This window comes from Paramormyrops kingsleyae, chromosome 7 (genome assembly GCF_048594095.1).
Source record: "Paramormyrops kingsleyae isolate MSU_618 chromosome 7, PKINGS_0.4, whole genome shotgun sequence".
Taxonomy (NCBI): Eukaryota; Metazoa; Chordata; class Actinopteri; order Osteoglossiformes; family Mormyridae; genus Paramormyrops; species Paramormyrops kingsleyae.
The window spans coordinates 34,544,563-34,562,871 of NC_132803.1; the positions used below are offsets into that span (position 1 = coordinate 34,544,563).

The 18,309-nt window shown below is 41.5% G+C and overlaps 1 protein-coding gene across 3 annotated transcripts; it reads left to right on the forward strand.

The window, feature by feature from the left end:
• The first annotated feature begins 438 nt into the window (after nt 1–438).
• Nucleotides 439–14,876, forward strand: il6st (interleukin 6 cytokine family signal transduce). Of its 3 annotated transcripts, none has more exons than XM_072714817.1 (16): nt 439–618; nt 4,993–5,074; nt 5,287–5,595; nt 5,903–6,041; nt 8,354–8,514; nt 8,596–8,765; nt 8,899–9,058; nt 9,311–9,393; nt 9,511–9,697; nt 9,875–10,066; nt 10,269–10,370; nt 10,927–11,079; nt 12,120–12,260; nt 12,414–12,510; nt 12,853–12,934; nt 13,261–14,876. In XM_072714817.1, the coding sequence occupies exons 2-16, from the start codon at nt 4,993–4,995 to the stop codon at nt 13,858–13,860; spliced, it is 2,658 nt and encodes an 885-aa protein (XP_072570918.1). In that variant the 5' UTR covers nt 439–618; the 3' UTR covers nt 13,861–14,876. The 3 variants fall into 3 exon arrangements, with proteins under 3 accessions (XP_072570918.1, XP_023649577.2, XP_072570919.1); XM_023793809.2 differs by having other exon boundaries at nt 9,875–10,060; XM_072714818.1 differs by lacking the exon at nt 5,287–5,595.
• Nucleotides 14,877–18,309: the final 3,433 nt, after the last annotated feature.

Below are 18,309 nucleotides of genomic sequence, written 5' to 3' on the forward strand. Positions count from 1 at the left end.
CTATATCAGTTAACCAAGTGCATGGGACAACCGCTTGCTTGCTACGAGCAAACTGCAACCTCCAATCTTATTATTGGCAAATAAAGCTTTGCTATTAGTTTTCACCATGTATGTTAACTGTACACTGTACCGAAAATGTCTTCAGATTACGTACGTCTTTGTGTTTAACGCGAGACGGCACTGCTGTGTAAAACAAGTGGCAAAACTTCACTGAAATGCATATGGAGTATATTTGCGCATGTTATGAAAATATATAACTTTTCTGCTTTAATCCGGCTTTACAATACGACTACGACCTGTGCTCCAAATTACTCACGCATTGAACGCAGATTTTTTTTCTTTACATTTTTTATGAACGGGGCGGAGACTTACGGGAACAATCGCGTGCAGCCTCTGCAACGTCACCGGATGTCTTGACTAACAGCCGAAGCAACCAATCGCTCACCGCCGGGTCCCATGACTCACACACAACCCACTGGGCCGAAGGCGCTCGAACATGTTAGCGAAGTGTCTACGATAAGAAATAATAGAAACAAAAATGGAATAATGTAATCGGCCAGTATAAGCGTCGGATTTATGTGTAAAGCTACGTCATATTCGTGCAAGTAACGCGGAAAGGTGAGCCTTTACCTTTTCATGACTTGTTAGGCGTCCGCGGGGACGGGCTGCGTGCGCCTTGTTACTGTTAGCGATGTGTATGGATGTTATAAATTGCTAGTTAAAGTGTTTAACTATCACCAGTAGTGTCATGTCAACCTGACTAAATGATAGGCCTTCTTGAGGATCTAGGCGTGTAAAACCCTCTGGCAGCTGCTGATGTAGTTGCGTAGCACTGGTCGCTGGCTTCAGATCTAGTAACGATAATCAGCAAAGAGTAACTAATAACTAGTCTCACCACTTAACTCAATCGTGGTCTGTTCTCTCTGCATTAGAAAAAGTAAGGAAAAAATATATTTTGTTTGTTGTGGTTAGTAAGTTACATCAAAGTAGCTGGCTAGCTTACCTGGCTTTACCTACCTAGCCTATTGTTTTTTTAAAAAAAGTCATTTTGGTTAATAATTAGTGGCACAAGTCTGAGCTGGGATACACACGAATGTGTCTAAAATAAAATTAATGCTTTACAGTAAACAAATGTACTGTAAATTGTTTTGCGCTACCTGGGGATTTATTTATCATAATGGAGGTTAGTTATAAATAAATAAAATGTCTGTCTGGCTGGGACAATAACTGGGGGTAGTTACTTAACATGTTACCTTTCTTTTCAATTCGGATAATACGATGATCAAGGCCGGGAGGTCTGTGATTTCACCGTTCATCTGGGCTTAGTGCCTCAGACCGTCTAGATTATGTGTTATGCTTCACACGGGCGACAGCGACCAGTCCTGAATCTTACAGCAAACTAATATTGCTGTACCTTGACAATCACATGTGCTAATCGAGCGCTGTGGTTTTATCTTTATCTGGAAATTTGATTTAGCACTTTTCACTATGTGTGTGAGAGAGAGAGCGCGCGCGCGCGCGCGTGTGTGCGCTGAAATAGATTTAAATAATTGCAAACAACTTAAAGTTTCCCTTTCATCTTCTACATCAAGTAACAGAAGATGAACCTGCCTTGAAGTTGTGCTTACGAGATTATTAAAATCTGAACACTTTCACCTTTAATTCTGTTCTGCTTTGTATTGTCAGGAAAACACTGCTTCGATTTTTTTGCTTGACTGATAAATTTGTTGTATTGCTTGTCCCGGAAGTGGGTCTTGCTGGCTTAGTTCAAGGACTGCAGACCAATTGTGTATGTGTATGCATGTGTGTGCATGTATCTTCCAGAAAGACGACACCCCATAACATCCTATTCTCTGGATTTCCTGCCACCCGCCCGCCTGCTGTTTTTCGGCTACAGCATTGCATAAAAATGTCTATCTGAACAGTTTTTTTAAATGTACTTTTTCAGAATCATGCGGCACAACTCCAAAATATCCATGTGTCAATGGGAATCTGGATTTAAAAATAGCAGACCTGACGCTGACAGATATCTCTCAGTGGGTTTCCATTGCCCTGGGCAGCCAGTCATACATTTCTGTTTCCTTTAGATATACTGTTGCAGTGCAGTGACTCCAGCCCCTAAAACCTGTGTGAAAATGCACCAGCCATATATTGCTAGGAAGTGAGCATGAAACTGTACTGGGCAAGTGGCAAGAGCTTTTTCAGTTTGTGCCACGCCGAGAACAGCGAAACAGATACTTGTAAACTGCAGACTGTGTGTGTGGATTATGTTTATATTACTTTGTGGGGACCAAGTGTTCTCCACAATGTCATAAAAACCTGTTATTTTGACATTATGGGGACCATTTTTCAGGTCCCTACAAATATCTGTGAATGCAATCAAAAAACAAAAAAAAAAGCCAAAAGTCTTGTATTTGGTTACTTATTGGTATGGTTACTTATTGGTAAGGTTAGGTCTGGGTATGGATTAAGGTCATCGTGTTGGGATTACTGTTTTCCCCATAGAAATTAATGGAGAGTCCCCACAAAGATATAATTACAAACATGTGTGTGTATGAGAATGTGTGTGTGGATTATGTTTATAGTACATTGTGGAGACCAAGTGTTGCCCACAGTGTGATAACCTGTTACCTGATGTTGTGGGGACTATTTTTCAGGTCCCCGCAAAGTTCTGTGAATGCAATCAAAAAACTAAAAAAGCCAAAAGTCTCTTATTTTGTTTGGTTACTTATTGGTAAGGTTAGGGCTGGGTAGGGGTTAAGGTCGTCATGTTGGGATTAGTGTTTTCCCCATAGAAATGAATGGAGAGAGAATTACAAACCTGTGTGCGTGTGTGTGCGTGTGTGTGCGTGTGTGTGCGTGTGTGTGCGTATGTGTGTGTGTGTGTGTGTGTGTGTGTGTGTGCGCGTGTTGTGAATATGGGGGCTGGGTGTGAATAGTGACCGTTTTGTCACATTGTCATGCATTATTTCAGAACAATCACATGATGCAATGCCATCTTTGATAAAAAGCTCACCCACATTAGCAGAAGCCTGTGTTTTGTTGTTGATTTTATGCTTTTGCCTTTGCAAGGAGGGTCTTACTCCTCCATGTAAGTAATGCTGATAATTGTTTTATTGCAGCATGCTGTTAGTTTCACACAGACACCTGGAAGTTTCTGCAAGAATCATGTCATGTAGTATTATAATTGGTTATTGACAGGCTTGTAACATCTTAAAGTGATTTGGTCCAGATTCAAACAAAAGTGTCAAAACAAGAACTTATCCAATTTAACCATATTTAAAAACTTTTTAAAAATGAGTATTGGGAGCAACCACAGACAGATTTTAAAAGAAATAAAAATGAGAAAGCTGTAAGTAATTTTCAGTTAAGTATCTTTAAAAATATGCTGTGACATTTATATTGCTTATGCTATACAGGTTATATGTTGTGATGATATTTTTAGGTGACCTGTATAGTATATGAATGTAAACTGAGCTTCCTCTCTTGCTAAAATAATATAATATTTCTGCAGGCTATGCATGCTTTGCTCCACATATGTGTTGGAATGTGAGGTTTGCATTAGTATAAAAAAATGGTTTGTTGTGCTGGTGCAGAAGACACGGCATGATGGTGATAAAACATTAGGAAATGCGATACGATGGTGTTTAAAGATGCATAGCTTGCAGATCAACTGAGTCGCGTTAAATTATGGCAGCTTTCAGTGTATATTAAACATCTCATTTACCCAAGCTGGGTATCACTTGATCAATATCATATTTAACATATTTAAGTTTCATTTTAGTTTAATTTCCATTTCATAAGTTTCATCTTAAGGAGTGACTCACTGGAAAATAATTTGAGCACAGCTCCCTGTGGATCTGTTCTGATATTTTTCTTCATTATAATATCATTAAGACACTTGATTTAATGCTAATATGTAACTGAGTAGTATGGAGTCATCAGCACTGTGTTTGGTTCAGTGTAACCAGTTTAATTAATGTAGTGTGTATATTTGGAATCTTGTTTACCATATTCTGTGCGTTTCTAAGGGTGTTTTCACATGAACCAAACTCATCGAACAGAAAGTGGACCAAGAGAAAAAGACCTCTGTTCTCTTTGGATTCACATTGCCTGTTTGCTTTTTGAGGGTCTGAGTTCTTTTGGAGCGTTCACATATGGCTCATTTTGCATAGGAAACGCATCAAGTCAGCTTCTATCAGCTTTAAAGTGTGAAAACACCCTAAGATGTTGCTTCAGACAGTTGGAGATTCCTTTTCTTTTCTTTTTTTTCTATCTGTTAGAAGTAGCAGTGATTCAGTTTTGGCATGACAAGCTTACTATGTGTGTTGAGTTTTATGATTTATTCTTTTCTTCTTGTGGAGCAAAGAATAACTTAAGAGTCATAGTTTCTGGCTTAAATGTATAAAACATTTTTCCCATGGCTTATTATGGAATAATTCTGTTATTTAATAAATGCCATTGTGAAGTGAAAGTCTGATTTGGGAAGTGGTAAGACTAGATTTTGAAATCAAGTACATGTATTGAAAGACTGAGTCAGACAGGAAAACGAGCTCATTTACTAAAAGCAAGCACAGATTCTTTTAATAATTGTAATACTCAGGTTGTGATTTTGTACTTAGTCATTTTTTTGTACATAGAATGTTAAAAAACAACAACAGATTTAAAGGAACATGCTTATTGTTTGATTGTTTGGCAGTTTTTGTGTTGTCCTGTTTGTCTAGAGAGGCTTGACAGAGCAGTGGGCTTTCAGCCAACTTGAATGATAGCCAGCACTTGATTAACACAGTGGGGATCTCAAACTGAAGGTGCTCCACATTTCTTTAGTAGTTTTTCCAGGGAAGCCCTTAGTCACAGTAATGGCGGCTGCCTGCCATCTCTGATCTCTGCTTTATTTGTCTAGGGAAAGCAGCTGAGAGCTTGTCAGGGCTGAGGTTGGGAGCTAGAGTGGTCTGTGTGTTTTGACTTGATTCAATGTTTGATGTCTTGTAGATGGTGATCCCAAGCAGGATGGACCGCCATTATGCAGTATTGCTGCTTTTCTCCATTTTTTGTGCAGCCTGTTGTCATGCATGTAAGTTATTTAAAAGTAATTTACTGTGAACTGCTGTAATCTTATTGTAAACCAGGGACTTACTCATTCTCGTATGCATGTTTGGATTTAATATGAATTTTCTCGATTTTTGGATTTTTTATTTTTTTTATATTATTGAAAGTGTCACAAACCGCTCCTGTCAGATTGTGTATGAATATTTCTCTTCCCTTCAATCCAATAAACATTTTTAGCTTCCTCTGACTTCCACCTTGGCACAATTGTACCTGAGTCCCCCGGGCTAGAAATCGGCAAAGAATTCACTGCCACCTGTGTCCTGTATGAATCTGGCCTTGCCCAAGCTACTGCCGATGACATCTACTGGCAGTTCGGGAACGAGACTGTGGACAAAAAGTATTACACCAAAATTAACAATTCGGCCGTCAGCCTCATGGTGACCGTCACCAAGGACCTGAAGCAGCCATTGAAATGCAACATCTATACTCAACTGCTGTCATACAAACATCCCAAAAATGTGCATGGAATATTCTTCAAAGTGGGTTGTAAGTTTGTGTCCCAAGTTCTCACTTTCACTTGAGTTTTTATTTATTTTTTGGCTGTCACTGGGGGAAAAAAACAGTAGTACAAGGATAGTGTGTATCAGAATAGTGTGTTCAGTTTCTCGTCATTTACCTGGAGGGGCAGAATGATGCAAACACGTGTCTGTATTAGCAGTTTTCAGACTGTCTGTTTAGGATAGGGGTGCAACATCCCGCTTCTGTGTGATCAGGGTATGTTTCATTAATTTTATTTCAGTCTATTCCTATTAGCTGTGAACCATTTTGCATTAACAGTGTCATTTTGCTTTAGATCCCCCCAAGAAACCTGAAAATCTATCATGTATCTTGAGCCAAGATGTCAACAAAGAGTTGTCTGTTATGACTTGCACGTGGGACCCCGGTGCAGCCAGTTATCTTCTACAAACAACTTATCAATTATGCTACATAAAGTAAGTTCTCGGTCTATGTAGAGTCATTAGTAACTCTAAAGCTAATCTTCATTCTGTACTGACTATGTTCATACTTCTGCTTTGCTTTTCTCTACCGTGTATAATCTTATTCTCCTTTTATTTGCTGCAAGTTGTTATCCATTCATATATCATACTGCACTTATCTACTGCACATTTACTAACTGGATCCTATTGTACATCTGCTTTTGTTTTAATCTTGTTTAATCATATTATCTTTTATATCTTTTTTGTACTACTATTTTATTCTCTGATTATTCATTTACTTTTTGATGTAGGTATTCCTCTTGTTACATTTCATTTCTTTTGTCTCGTTATCTTAAACCAATTTTATCATTTCTATAAAGCACTTTGGGCTACATGTATGTGTGAAAGCTGCTGTACAAATATGTTATTATTATTATTATTATTATTATTATAATTAATAATAATAATATACCAGTACTGTGGAACTGTGACAATTTACAATTATTCTAAAAACATGCAAATGGAGTATATTTTAGCATTTCTTCCACTTCCACAGAGATTTTTTTTATTACTTTCTTCAAAGTCAAAAGTTTACATACACTAAGGTTACTATGCCTTTTGGGAAAGCCCAGATGATGATGTCATGGCTTTGGAAGCGTCTGATAGGTTAACTGACACCACTTGAGTTGATTGGAGGCACACCTGTGGATGTATTTAAAGGCACACCTCAACACACTGCTTCCTTTTGTGACAACATGGGAAAGTCTAAAGAAATCAGCCAAGACATCAGGAAGAGAATTGTGGACCTCCACAAGACTGGTTCATCCTTGGGAGCAATTTCCAGATGCCTGAAGGTGCCACGTTCATCTGTTCAAACAATTATACGCAAGTATAAACAACATGGGAATGTCCAACCATCATACCGCTCAGGAAGGAGACGGCTCCTGAATTCAAGAGATGAACGTGTTTTGGTGTGGAATGTGCGTATCAATCCCAGAACAAAAGCAAAAGACCTTGTGACGATGCTGGCTGAAGCTGGTAAGAGTGTATCACTATCCACAGTGAAGCGAGTCCTGTACCGACATGCGCTGAAAGGCTACTCCATTACTCCAAAAGCGACATAAAAAAGCCAGATTACACTTTGCAAATACACACAGGGACAAAGACCCTAATTTCTGGAGACATGTCCTGTGGTCTGACGAAACAAAAATTGAACTGTTTGGCCATAATGACTATCGTCATATTTGGAGGAAAAAGGGGGAAGCCTTCAAGCCTGAGAACACCATCCCAACTGTGAAGTACGGAGGTGGCAGCATCATGTTGTGGGGGTGTTTTGCTGCAGGAGGGACTGGTGCACTTCACAAAATAGATGGCATCATGAAGAAAGAACAGTATGTTGAAATATTGAAGCAGCATCTCAAGACATCAGCCAGGAAGTTAAAGCTTGGGCGCAAATGGGTCTTCCAAATGGACAATGACCCTAAGCATACTGCAAAATTGGTTATAGAGTGGCTTAAGGACAACAAAGTCAATGTTTTGGAGTGGCCATCACAAAGCCCTGATCTTAATTCCATAGAAAATTTGTGGTCAGAGCTGAAAAGACGTGTGAGAGCAAGGCGGCCTACAAACCTGACTCAATTACACCAGTTCTGTCAGGAGGAATTGGCCAAAATTCCATTAAACTGTTGTGAGAAGCTTGTGGAAGGGTACCCATAGCGTTTGCGTCAAGTCATTCAGTTTAAAGGCAATTCTACCTAATACTAAGCAAATGCATGCAAACTTTTGACTTTGAAGAAAGTAATAAAAAAATCTCTAAAAAATTCTCTCACACATTATTTTGACATTTAGCAAATAGAAATTATTTTGGGAATCCGAACGGACCTAAAACTGAAAGGGTTTTGTATGATTTAATATGAGACAGTAAGGAAAAAAAAAAAGTTATATGTCTTTTTATACAGTGTATGTAAACTTTTCGTTTCAACTGTACATGTCGATCCAGAATGGTTAACCTGAGAAACGTGCTCCAAGGTTGCCCTTAAAAAATGTGCCTAAGGCTGTTCAGTTTGCCAGGGAAATGTACTGTATATTCTTAATAGAGAAGGTGATACTCAAAATCAGTTTTCAAAGTCTCTAACCATGTAACCATAAGCTCATCGGTGCCATAGGAAAAAATGTTGTTTTAGCTGAGATCCAAGAATTTCTTAGTACATCGTAGTTCATCTGACACATTTGACTTAATAACAAGCTTCTTGCCAACCATTATTCTGACGTGTGGTGGTTTTGCAGGAGAATGGTGAAGTTGAAATTTCTCCCATTTCTGATTTCAGACTTGATAATCCTGAGCGTTGTGCCACAGCTGGTGAAAGGAACGGAACTATACGTTTCGAAAGCACCCCATTTTATCTGACGGTTACTATATGGGTCAGAGTAAATAATCTCCTGAGAACAGTCAACTCAGACACGTTGAAGCTGGATGTGGTAGATATCAGTAAGTAGTTAAGATTATGATACAACTTTGAGCTGCGCTGTGTGTGAAAGTTGTGCTGAGTGTGTTTGTTCTGTTTTACAGTCAAACCGAGCCCCCCGGAAAATATCAGATTGACACCAGAGAAGAATCTTCCAAATACGATGATGGTTCAATGGAAATCCCCCATACGTCAGTCTTTTGGCCACGATTACTTCGCAGCCTTGCACTACATCATTCGTTATTGTGTTAATGGATCCACTAGATGGAACGAGGTAACAAGTTCAGCATATATGAAAGATGTGTATATTTGTCATTTTAGGCTAACTTGAATCAAAATTGTTACAGTATATAGTCATACTTTAATCATTTTTTCTTAATACTTTGAATGTCCGATATGTATTTTAGGTCCCATCGAGCGAAATTGCTGGAAATGCAAACTCTTTTAGGCTTCAGGGTCTCATGCCCTTCACTGACTACGTTGTTCAGATGTACTGCAAGAAATCTGAGGACAACAGACTTTGGAGTGAATGGAGTGGCAATGTTACAGCCAAGACCCCCGAAGCTAGTCAGTAACCTCTGTGAAAGTCCTATTATATCACGTCACACTATACTAACCCTAACCCTGTGGACAGTCAGTAACATCTCTGAAAGCCTAAATTATATTGAGCCTCATAATATACCAGCAAAGCAAGGCTGTTTTTAATTATTGTAAAATGTATCCATTCCTCTGTATGTGTTTTGCTTCTGAATGTAATATGCCTGCTTTTCGTACAGTATATATACTTCTTTCAAATCTCCAAATCTATTTATTACTTAGCACCCTCAAATGAACCAAATTTGTGGAAAGTGTTAACTCCATCTGAAGGCGATGCCCCGGCGCTTGTGAAACTGCTATGGAAGGTAAGGCAACAGGAAACACACAAACACTCATACCTGGTTAGTTACTTTTATGACCTTTTTGCTGTTTAAACTGGAATTTGCTATTAAGTGTGATTTCCCCCTGTTTCACAACCCCAGGAACCCAGCCAGTCAAATGGAGTGATACTGACATATAACGTCACAATTGAAAAAGCTGACTTCAGACAAGAAACATTTGAAACAGTGGGACACGAGTACTTGTTGCCAAAAGACGCCATCAGAGTAACCATGACTGCTTATAACTCAGTGGGAGTCTCTCCTAAGGCAACGTTAACAGTGAACAAGGGTGTGTAGTACCACATATTTCATGTTTAAAAAAGTAATTCATGATAATATATAACTTGAGTGACTTGTAGCAGATCAGTATCTTCTTTGTATACAGTTTGGGTGAATGGGTGGATTTGGGCCAGTGACATGCTCATGAACGGTTTGATCTGAGGATTATCACTCTTTGGTGTCTTAGAGTATAAACAACCCGTCGAGAGTGTGGACTGCGTGCCTGTGGATGGTAAGCTGATGGTAAAATGGAAGATTAGCAAAAACGTGAAACGGAGACCTAGCAGGTTCATGATCGAGTGGGTGTCCATCAGCGATGGAAAGGGCGACTGGCAGCAAGAACCAAGGGAAGCAAGAAATACGACCCTCAAAGGTGGGGGTGGGTGCTTTGCCCTTTTGTGGATGGAATGTCTGCTTGTTGGGCTTGTTTAGATGTAATACCTGGCTATGATTATTTAAAAATGTAATGCCAATACATTTGAAAGCAAATTTAAGCATTTTTAAACTTACTACTTTATTTATTATAACTATATATTGTGTTGTAGCCAAAATGTAACTTTTAGCTTTCTTTCCTTTTCAAGGAGACATTCAGCCATTCAAACGTTACAGTGTCTCTGTTTATCCAATATATGATTCAGTTCCTGGGACACCCCGCACTATACAAGCATACCTCAAGCAGAAAGGTACGAGTGACCTGCTTTCCTTCTTCAGCGCCCCCAGGATTACTGCCTTAATGGTTTCAAATGACACCTGTGCTTATTGCTGTGTACACTCTGTTTTAGATGCACGAGAAAGCAATTGGGTTAGCGTTTAATGTAGAAATTGAAATCACTCCATGTATCTGATATTCAGATGTTGAAAGGACCACATGGAATCCACCTATAAGATATGGATCTTAGTTACATCACATTTTTGAAATTGCATTGTCAGTTTCTTCTTTCCTGACATAAATGGTTAGGGCTGCCATGGGCTGGTAAAGCTTCCCTTAGTGATGGCCAATTGAAGCTTCATGAACCACTTGCTGTATTTTCTGACCCCACTAGATGGTGCTCTTTGTTCAAAAAAAGGCTCAAAGCATGCCCCGAAGCGTGCCCTGAAGCAATCCAAGATCACCATCTACTGGGGTCAAAAAATAGCTCATGAAGCTTCATTTAGCCATCACTAACTTCTACTGGTGCAGAGAGCACATCCACACAGGGTTAGTCATGAGTTTTCCTCACCCTGATTTCTCTCACTCAGCTCCATCACATGGCCCTGTGATCAAAGTGAAAAGCACAGGGAAACATGAAGTTCAGCTCGAGTGGCCAGAAATCCCACTGGACCACCAGAATGGGTTTATCACAGGCTACACGGTATTTTACAAAGAGCTGAATGACGACGGTGTTGAAAAGTGTAAGTCAACATTTCTTGGATATTGTTAGTTTTCAAGTTTTTGTTTTGCCAAATGCCCTGACTAAATTGCCCTGACTAAATTCTGAAATGGTCTTGTTGGCCCACATGGCTTCCATAATATACTTGTCTACTTTTAAGTAACTCATGTAAAGGATTAATACAGGATTAATACAGGACATAGGAATGGAAATGCCTGTAATATTAGATGTTTGATATTTATACTAAGGAGCAGGGCCAACCATGGAATGGAAGCCTTGACCTTTGTGTTAGAGATATTGGACCATTCTCCAAGAAAAGCCTCAAGTTCTTTTGAGGGATGGAGGAGATGAAAATTTACTTCACACTCTGTGCTCCAGAACTTCCAATTAAAGTCCAGTGATTGTTTAGAGCTGATTAATAGCGAGGTCACGGAAAGCGTTTGAGCTCCTCCTGGTGTTCATGAAACCTGTCGAAGTTTTTTGTAATGTGAATGGAGACATTATTATCTTGGAATATGGGGGAGTCATTAGGGACCTGTGTTTGCAGTGTAGGGTAGCCATGGTCCTGTAGATGGTCCCATATTTCTTGGCCATTATGTGACCTTGCAGAGCAATCATCAGACCTAATGACAGATAAAGTCATTGTGGGATTTCTTCAAACATAAACCCATCCTGCTGTCACCCCATGTTACCCTTCCTTTTGTTCAGAAGTCCAGATTTTGGCCTTGGATACGAGTACTTTCTGAATGAAACCTTGCCATAAATTCCAGCTTTGTGAAGCTCACAGTGTATGGTTTTTTGTCAAGAATGGGTCATCTCTGTTCAGTTTTCCAGTTATGACCAGTGTAATATAAGCACCGACTTGAAACATTGTTAAACTTTGAACCTATATTTGTAATTGTGATTTAGTTACACCACGTAAAAGACTAAAATGTTAAAATATGTTAAAGTCCATCCCCTCTGTCCTTGTAATGTAATATACTTCTAACTTTCATCGATTTTTAAATGTCTGGTTTTCAACCTTAAAAATAGTAAGTGTAATAAGATGCATTTATTTTCCAGCTGTATCCCTTGGGCCTGAAATACATTCATACGAACTGGGCTCTCTCAAGAAAAACAGCAAATATGTTCTGTGTATCATGGCATCGACGGTCATGGGGTCTACAAATGGCTCTGACTTTACATTTGGCACTTCATTGTATGGTGAGTGCCGTTATAAAAACACCATTTCTCCAGCAGTGTTGACGTTACCAAGTATCAAGGTCTTTTGGTCATTGGCCTGTCCAGTTTCTGTTCCTCTCCTCTAAGGAGGTGCTGTAGTCGCCACGTGAACTAACGCATGTCCTGTCGTTTCAGGGCGAGGGGAAGTGGAAGCCATTGTTGTGAGTGTTTGCATTGGCTTTCTGTTTTTGACCGTGATTATCGTGGCCATCTGCATCAACAAGCATACAGTGTGAGTCCACGCTACTTAGTGACCTCTGTGCACGACATCGAGTTCGAGTGAATTTTCACTGAGGATCATATTTTGCTTTCACAGTACATGTATTCAGATAATTAAGCAAATCCTTCTGTTATCTGATGTGCCATGTATGCAGTTCATTCATGCTTATTACATAACTTCTTATTCAGTAGAGGGTTGCAATGATGTACAGATTTACTAAGGCTAGAGCAGATGCGGTCTGTCAATTAGCTTCTTATCTAGAGCTCACAGCTGCAGGATTTGCGTTAGAGGGCTAGAGTCTTCCTTGGTTGGACAGGTAGCATAATGTTTGTCACTGTCACCCTTTGTGTAAAGGATCAAGAAGCGTATCTGGCCCCAGGTTCCTGACCCTTCCAACAGCACCATTGCCAACTGGACACCTGATTTTCCAACTAAAGTAAGTGATTGAAATCTATTATACTTGCGGCCTGTACAGTGACAATAAAGGCATTCTGTTATATATTCTGTTCTGTTCTGATATTTGTTATCTGATTATTATTGTTATCCAATTATGCTATTGATATCTGATGTTTTGTTGAGGATGCTGGTGTGCCGGTGTACCATGGAGATGACATTCCATATCCCATCATAAATCAAATATCTCTCATTTAAAGTTAGTGGGGTACTAGGGGTGCTTTCGTGTAAGTAGCTGATGCTTGAGAAGTTGGAAGTGTCTGTGAATTGACACCCCCGCCCCCTACCCCACTTGGGTTCTTACCTCAGCCGGATACTCCGAAGGAAGGCAGCATGACAGATGTGAGCGTGGTCGAGGTTGACGTGTTCGACAAGCCGGTGGCCGAGGAGGACAAGGCCTCACTGCACCTGAAGAAGGACAAGTACATGTCGGACGAGCACAGCAGCGGCATCGGTGGCTCCTCCTGCATGTCGTCCCCCAGGCAGAGCGTGTCAGACTGCGACGAGGGTGACTCTGGCCAGACAACCGCCAGCACCGTGCAGTACTCCTCCGTGTTGGTCAGCGGCTACAAGGGCCAGACCCCCTCTGCCCCACCCCCAGCCTTCGCCCGCTCCGAGTCCACCCAGCCACTCCTGGAGAGTGAGGAGCGGCCGGATGACCCCTCCGGGCAGGATGGCTGCGGGCATCTGTTTGGCCACAGGCGTTCCAGCAACCTTTACTTCAGGCGGCCGTGGGCAGTGGATGAGGACAGCCCAACAGAGACTGTGGAGGGGGGCTCCCTGGACTTCTGCTCTGTGGAGGACACGTCCCAGTCCAATGGGCCAGTCACGGAGAATCTGCTCCCCAATGAGACTATGATCCCTACCAGATCCTATATGGCGCAGGTCAGTGGCTACAGGCCTCAGTGAGAGGCGAGAGGCGCCCCCTGCAGTAAAATCTAAGCATCTTCAGCAAAAATTCACAATCCCTACAGTGCCTTTGCTGGATGCAATGTAGCCCCTCTTTGATCTGGAAGAATCAGAAGGTGTTTCTCTACCACCCCTGTGCTGTTACACTTCACAGTATTTTTGGACTGGTATCTAAAGTGCCCTCTTGCTAATAGAGGGGACATTGTGCAGTATCAGTTAAATGCCCTTATTCTCCCTGTCTGTTACATAGTTTTTTTTTTTTTTTGGCTAAAACTTAGTGTTTCACTAAATTTCTGCCTAGAGTCTGCACTTTTGTTTTGCTTATACTGCAATGAACATTTCAGTTCCGGGATATCTTACTAGCATAAAGCTATTCACACTGACCTGTTGGAGATAATGCAAGATATGCACCATTAAAGACGTGTAGACACATGTTAGCAAGGTGTATCGCTGCAAATCCCAGTTTTTGTCACACACAGTTGCTTTGTAGCAAGCATATACTCGTTCACACTAAAAATGTATGTCTTTTAAATATCACTTTTGTAACTCAGAAAGCATTGACTTGTATTTTTAATTTTGGGTTTAAATAAAGAGTTCATTTATCCATCAACTAACAATTAACATTTCTTTATACAGTGTTAGACAATTAAAAAACACAAAAAAACCTGCTCTTCCTGTTAGTGATCCAATGCTAGTATGCTTTGATAATGAACATGTATGGACAGGCATTCATATTTCCTTGTAAAATGTGAACGTCAATATTGCAGTGTAAATGATTACTGATGCCCTGACTTCATGCTGACAGCTGCTACTCTTAGGGTTGCCGCTCCAGCTTCAATCAACACTACCTTTCAACTCAAACCAAAGTACTTGCATGTCTGCTGCCTTTTCCCCAGAATGCCCTCTCATAACGCTTATGAATTACTAATGCATGATTGTAAATATTTTTACTGTTTTTTATTAATTGATTTGTATAAAAGTGTGTATATAAATAAATCATTTAATTAGCATCTGAAGCTGTGGATCAGCGCTCGCACGCCTGTGTTCATAATCTCTTAATAGCAAGCAGACTCAGTAGATGTTCCCATAACTCTCACGCAAAGCATTTCTGGCAAAATACCAGTGAATTACACTCACTGTTGTGGAATTCTGGGTTTACTCTGAAAGCGTGATCCTCTTTCCTGCTTAGGGTCCCTTTACTTCATTTGCCATGTGCTTCCTAGGGCATCTTAATCAAATCTGTGAGCTATAGTGATTTAGGTTTTTAGTACCCCTCAATGCTTTCAGTGACTTAACCTATACTTTCCCCTTTTACTTTACCACAGTTTCTCAAGAAAAAAATAAGGAAGTGGTTATTAGATAGATGGAAAATAGGGATGAATATGTGAGAAATAATCAGGCCTACAATACTTCGATCTCTTTTAATCTGCATACAGGTCATCACCTGCTGGACAGGTTGAACAACTGCGCTGGCTGCCTTTCACAATGGCTGTGGAAAACCTACTTGCTGTAGCACCTTTTTTCAGTCTTTAATAAGCTTCACTCTCAGCGCTGCAGGACTATGCTGGCTGTTTAAGATGACCCAGATGTCATTCCTCAGATCTCAAGACCCAACACAGTATTTTTGAAATTAAACTTCTTGATCTCCAATGTTTTTGATAGTGATCCAGTTCAGTTATAGTTGTAATCCCTGTGTTTGTAGGACTACACAATTTGTTTTTGTCCCATTGCTCATAAAATAGCCAGGAACTCTCTTGGATAAATAGTATTTGAGCTGCTATTAAGACGTGGCAGTTTCTAGTCAGACTACAGCGCATCTGTAAAGCCCCAAGACTGCTGTCACAGTGGTCAGTGCAGCTGTAGCATGTGACACAGCTATTGAAAATGCCAGCAGTGTCACCGAGTGTCACAGTCGCACCCATCTACATCTGTGCTGCAGAAACATGCTCTCAAAAAGTCAAAACCCCAGATGGAGAATCTCTCTGCAGCCCTGATGAGGCCACACAAGATTAAAATCACATGCAGAATCTCGTTGGGTTGGAAGTAATAAGAATTTGTATCTTTTAAGCTTTGTTTGAAGGTTCGACAATGGTACACTCATAGTATGATGGCTTTATAAATGAAATTGTGGGGATATCTGAGAAAATGAAAGAAAACAGCTGTCGAAGTGGAATGGAGGGATTCATTGCATATTTTTATGTCGCTATCATTATTGGTATTATTAATTGTAAATATACATATATGAGTGCATAAGTGTACTTGATTTATTATGTATTAATGCCTGTAGATTTTGTCATTTTTTGGCACTACTTTACAATAAGGTTCTCTTTCGTCACATAAATTATAGTAATTTATTAATGAAAAAATTGCATTATAATTCTATTATAATTGTCTATTGATTTACAAAGCGTTACAAATTAATAATGTGATTTTAAACTATTCATAACCCTTTTAAGTGTAGTTATTGTAAACTGGTACCAATATTATTATGGTTAGTAAAACCAGTGGGGGCAGTCTATGCCTTAGCAAGTTAGGTGTGCCTGAGAAGGTAAGAAGGTCACTGGTCAGAAGTTGTGATCAGAAGGTTGGCGGTTCAGATCCCAGGAGTGGCAGAATGATTTCTCTGGTGGGCCCTTGAGCAAGGCCCTTAACCTTCAATTGCTCCAGGGACTGTCTGACCATAAAAAATATACTTCACTTAGAATAAATATCCAATAATGTAATGAAAGGCAACTTTTCAATGCGCTACAAAATGGGTCTTCACTTACTAAACACTGACGTATGATGAGATCAGATCTTAAGCAACAGCTTCGTTTCGGCAACAAAATCATCACCAAGTTCTGTCATCATGCAACGGAAATCGTAAGGAGTGAGTTTACCGTGCCTTGGGAAGAGGAAGCAGGAGCAGGGTCACTGTACGGTGAGGTGAGAGGGAGTTAGGACAATTCCAATGGCCCCTGATTCATAGAGGACCTAAATATTTTCAAATATAATTGGATTGTTCTGGGTTGAGGGCCCAAAAAGATACACTTTCATGGGGCCCAAAATCTATAGTAGCACCCCTGAGCAGGAGTATGTGGACAGCAGGGCAAGAAATCGAAGGGTGGGTGGGCCGTCAGAAAATCAGGTGGGCCAGTCCCATGACAATTAACTTGACTATAAAATCGCACTACAGATTCAGCTAAGTACTTATCAGTTTTTAAATGGCATTACTAAGCCCGAATGAACCAAGAGAAAGAAAAATCTATTTGCATCATAACACATTTCCTCCCATTGATATGACCACATACACATACCTGTTGGAAACAATCATTGGATCATACTGTATCGCTTGCTGTGAACGCTGAATGGGCCGGCTGAATGGGCCGGCCCTGGAGCACGCGGGCCCAGCACGCTCCCACGGCAGAGGAAGGTGGTTGTCAACGCTTTGTGGGAAAATCTACTCAGTCTATTGAAGGATCTTAGACTGTCAGGATGCTGTAGAAGCCTCTGAAGGAGCTGACCAAGAAGGCAGAGAAGGGCAGCTTCTGGCAAAGAAGGAGGCAAAAAAGCTGGGAGCGTGAAACATCAAGTAGGGAGCAGAAGAATGGTGGGGGGGGGTTCATTTGAGGAGGTAAGGAAGAGGCTTTGAAGAGCTGCTGATGGTTTGGTAGGAAATTGATGCTGTGGGTTTGAATGGATCCTGTGTCCAGCTGCAAGGCATGGCAGGAAGGCGTCTCTGACCTCTGCCCCAGCTGCAGGGCGTGGCAGGAAGGCGTCTCTGACCTCTGCCCCAGCTGCAGGGCGTGGCAGGAAGGAGTCTCTGACCTCTGCCCCAGCTGCAGGGCGTGGCAGGAAGGCGTCTCTGACCTCTGCCCCAGCTGCAGGGCGTGGCAGGAAGGAGTCTCTGACCTCTGCCCCAGCTGCAGGGCGTGGCAGGAAGGCGTCTCTGACCTCTGCCCCAGCTGCAGGGCGTGGCAGGAAGGCGTCTCTGACCTCTGCCCCAGCTTCAGGGCGTGGCAGGAAGGCGTCTCTGACCTCTGCCTCAGCTTCAGGGCGTGGCAGGAAGGCGTCTCTGACCTCTGCCTCAGCTGCAGGGCGTGGCAGGAAGGCGTCTCTGACCTCTGCCTCAGGGCGTGGCAGGAAGGCGTCTCTGACCTCTGCCCCAGCTTCAGGGCGTGGCAGGAAGGCGTCTCTGACCTCTGCCTCAGCTTCAGGGCGTGGCAGGAAGGCGTCTCTGACCTCTGCCTCAGCTGCAGGGCGTGGCAGGAAGGCGTCTCTGACCTCTGCCCCAGCTTCAGGGCGTGGCAGGAAGGCGTCTCTGACCTCTGCCCCAGCTTCAGGGCGTGGCAGGAAGGCGTCTCTGACCTCTGCCCCAGCTTCAGGGCGTGGCAGGAAGGCGTCTCTGACCTCTGCCCCAGCTGCAGGGCGTGGCAGGAAGGCATCTCTGACCTCTGCCCCAGCTTCAGG

Excerpts from the sequence above, each read along its gene's own strand:
- il6st (XM_072714817.1), top strand. The coding sequence starts at position 4,993 with ATGGTGATCCCAAGCAGGATGGACCGCCATTATGCAGTATTGCTGCTT. Across the intron at positions 5,075-5,286 it reads TGCAGCCTGTTGTCATGCAT|CTTCCTCTGACTTCCACCTT; the intron begins GTAAGTTATTTA and ends AAACATTTTTAG. Across the intron at positions 10,371-10,926 it reads AGCATACCTCAAGCAGAAAG|CTCCATCACATGGCCCTGTG; the intron begins GTACGAGTGACC and ends TCTCTCACTCAG.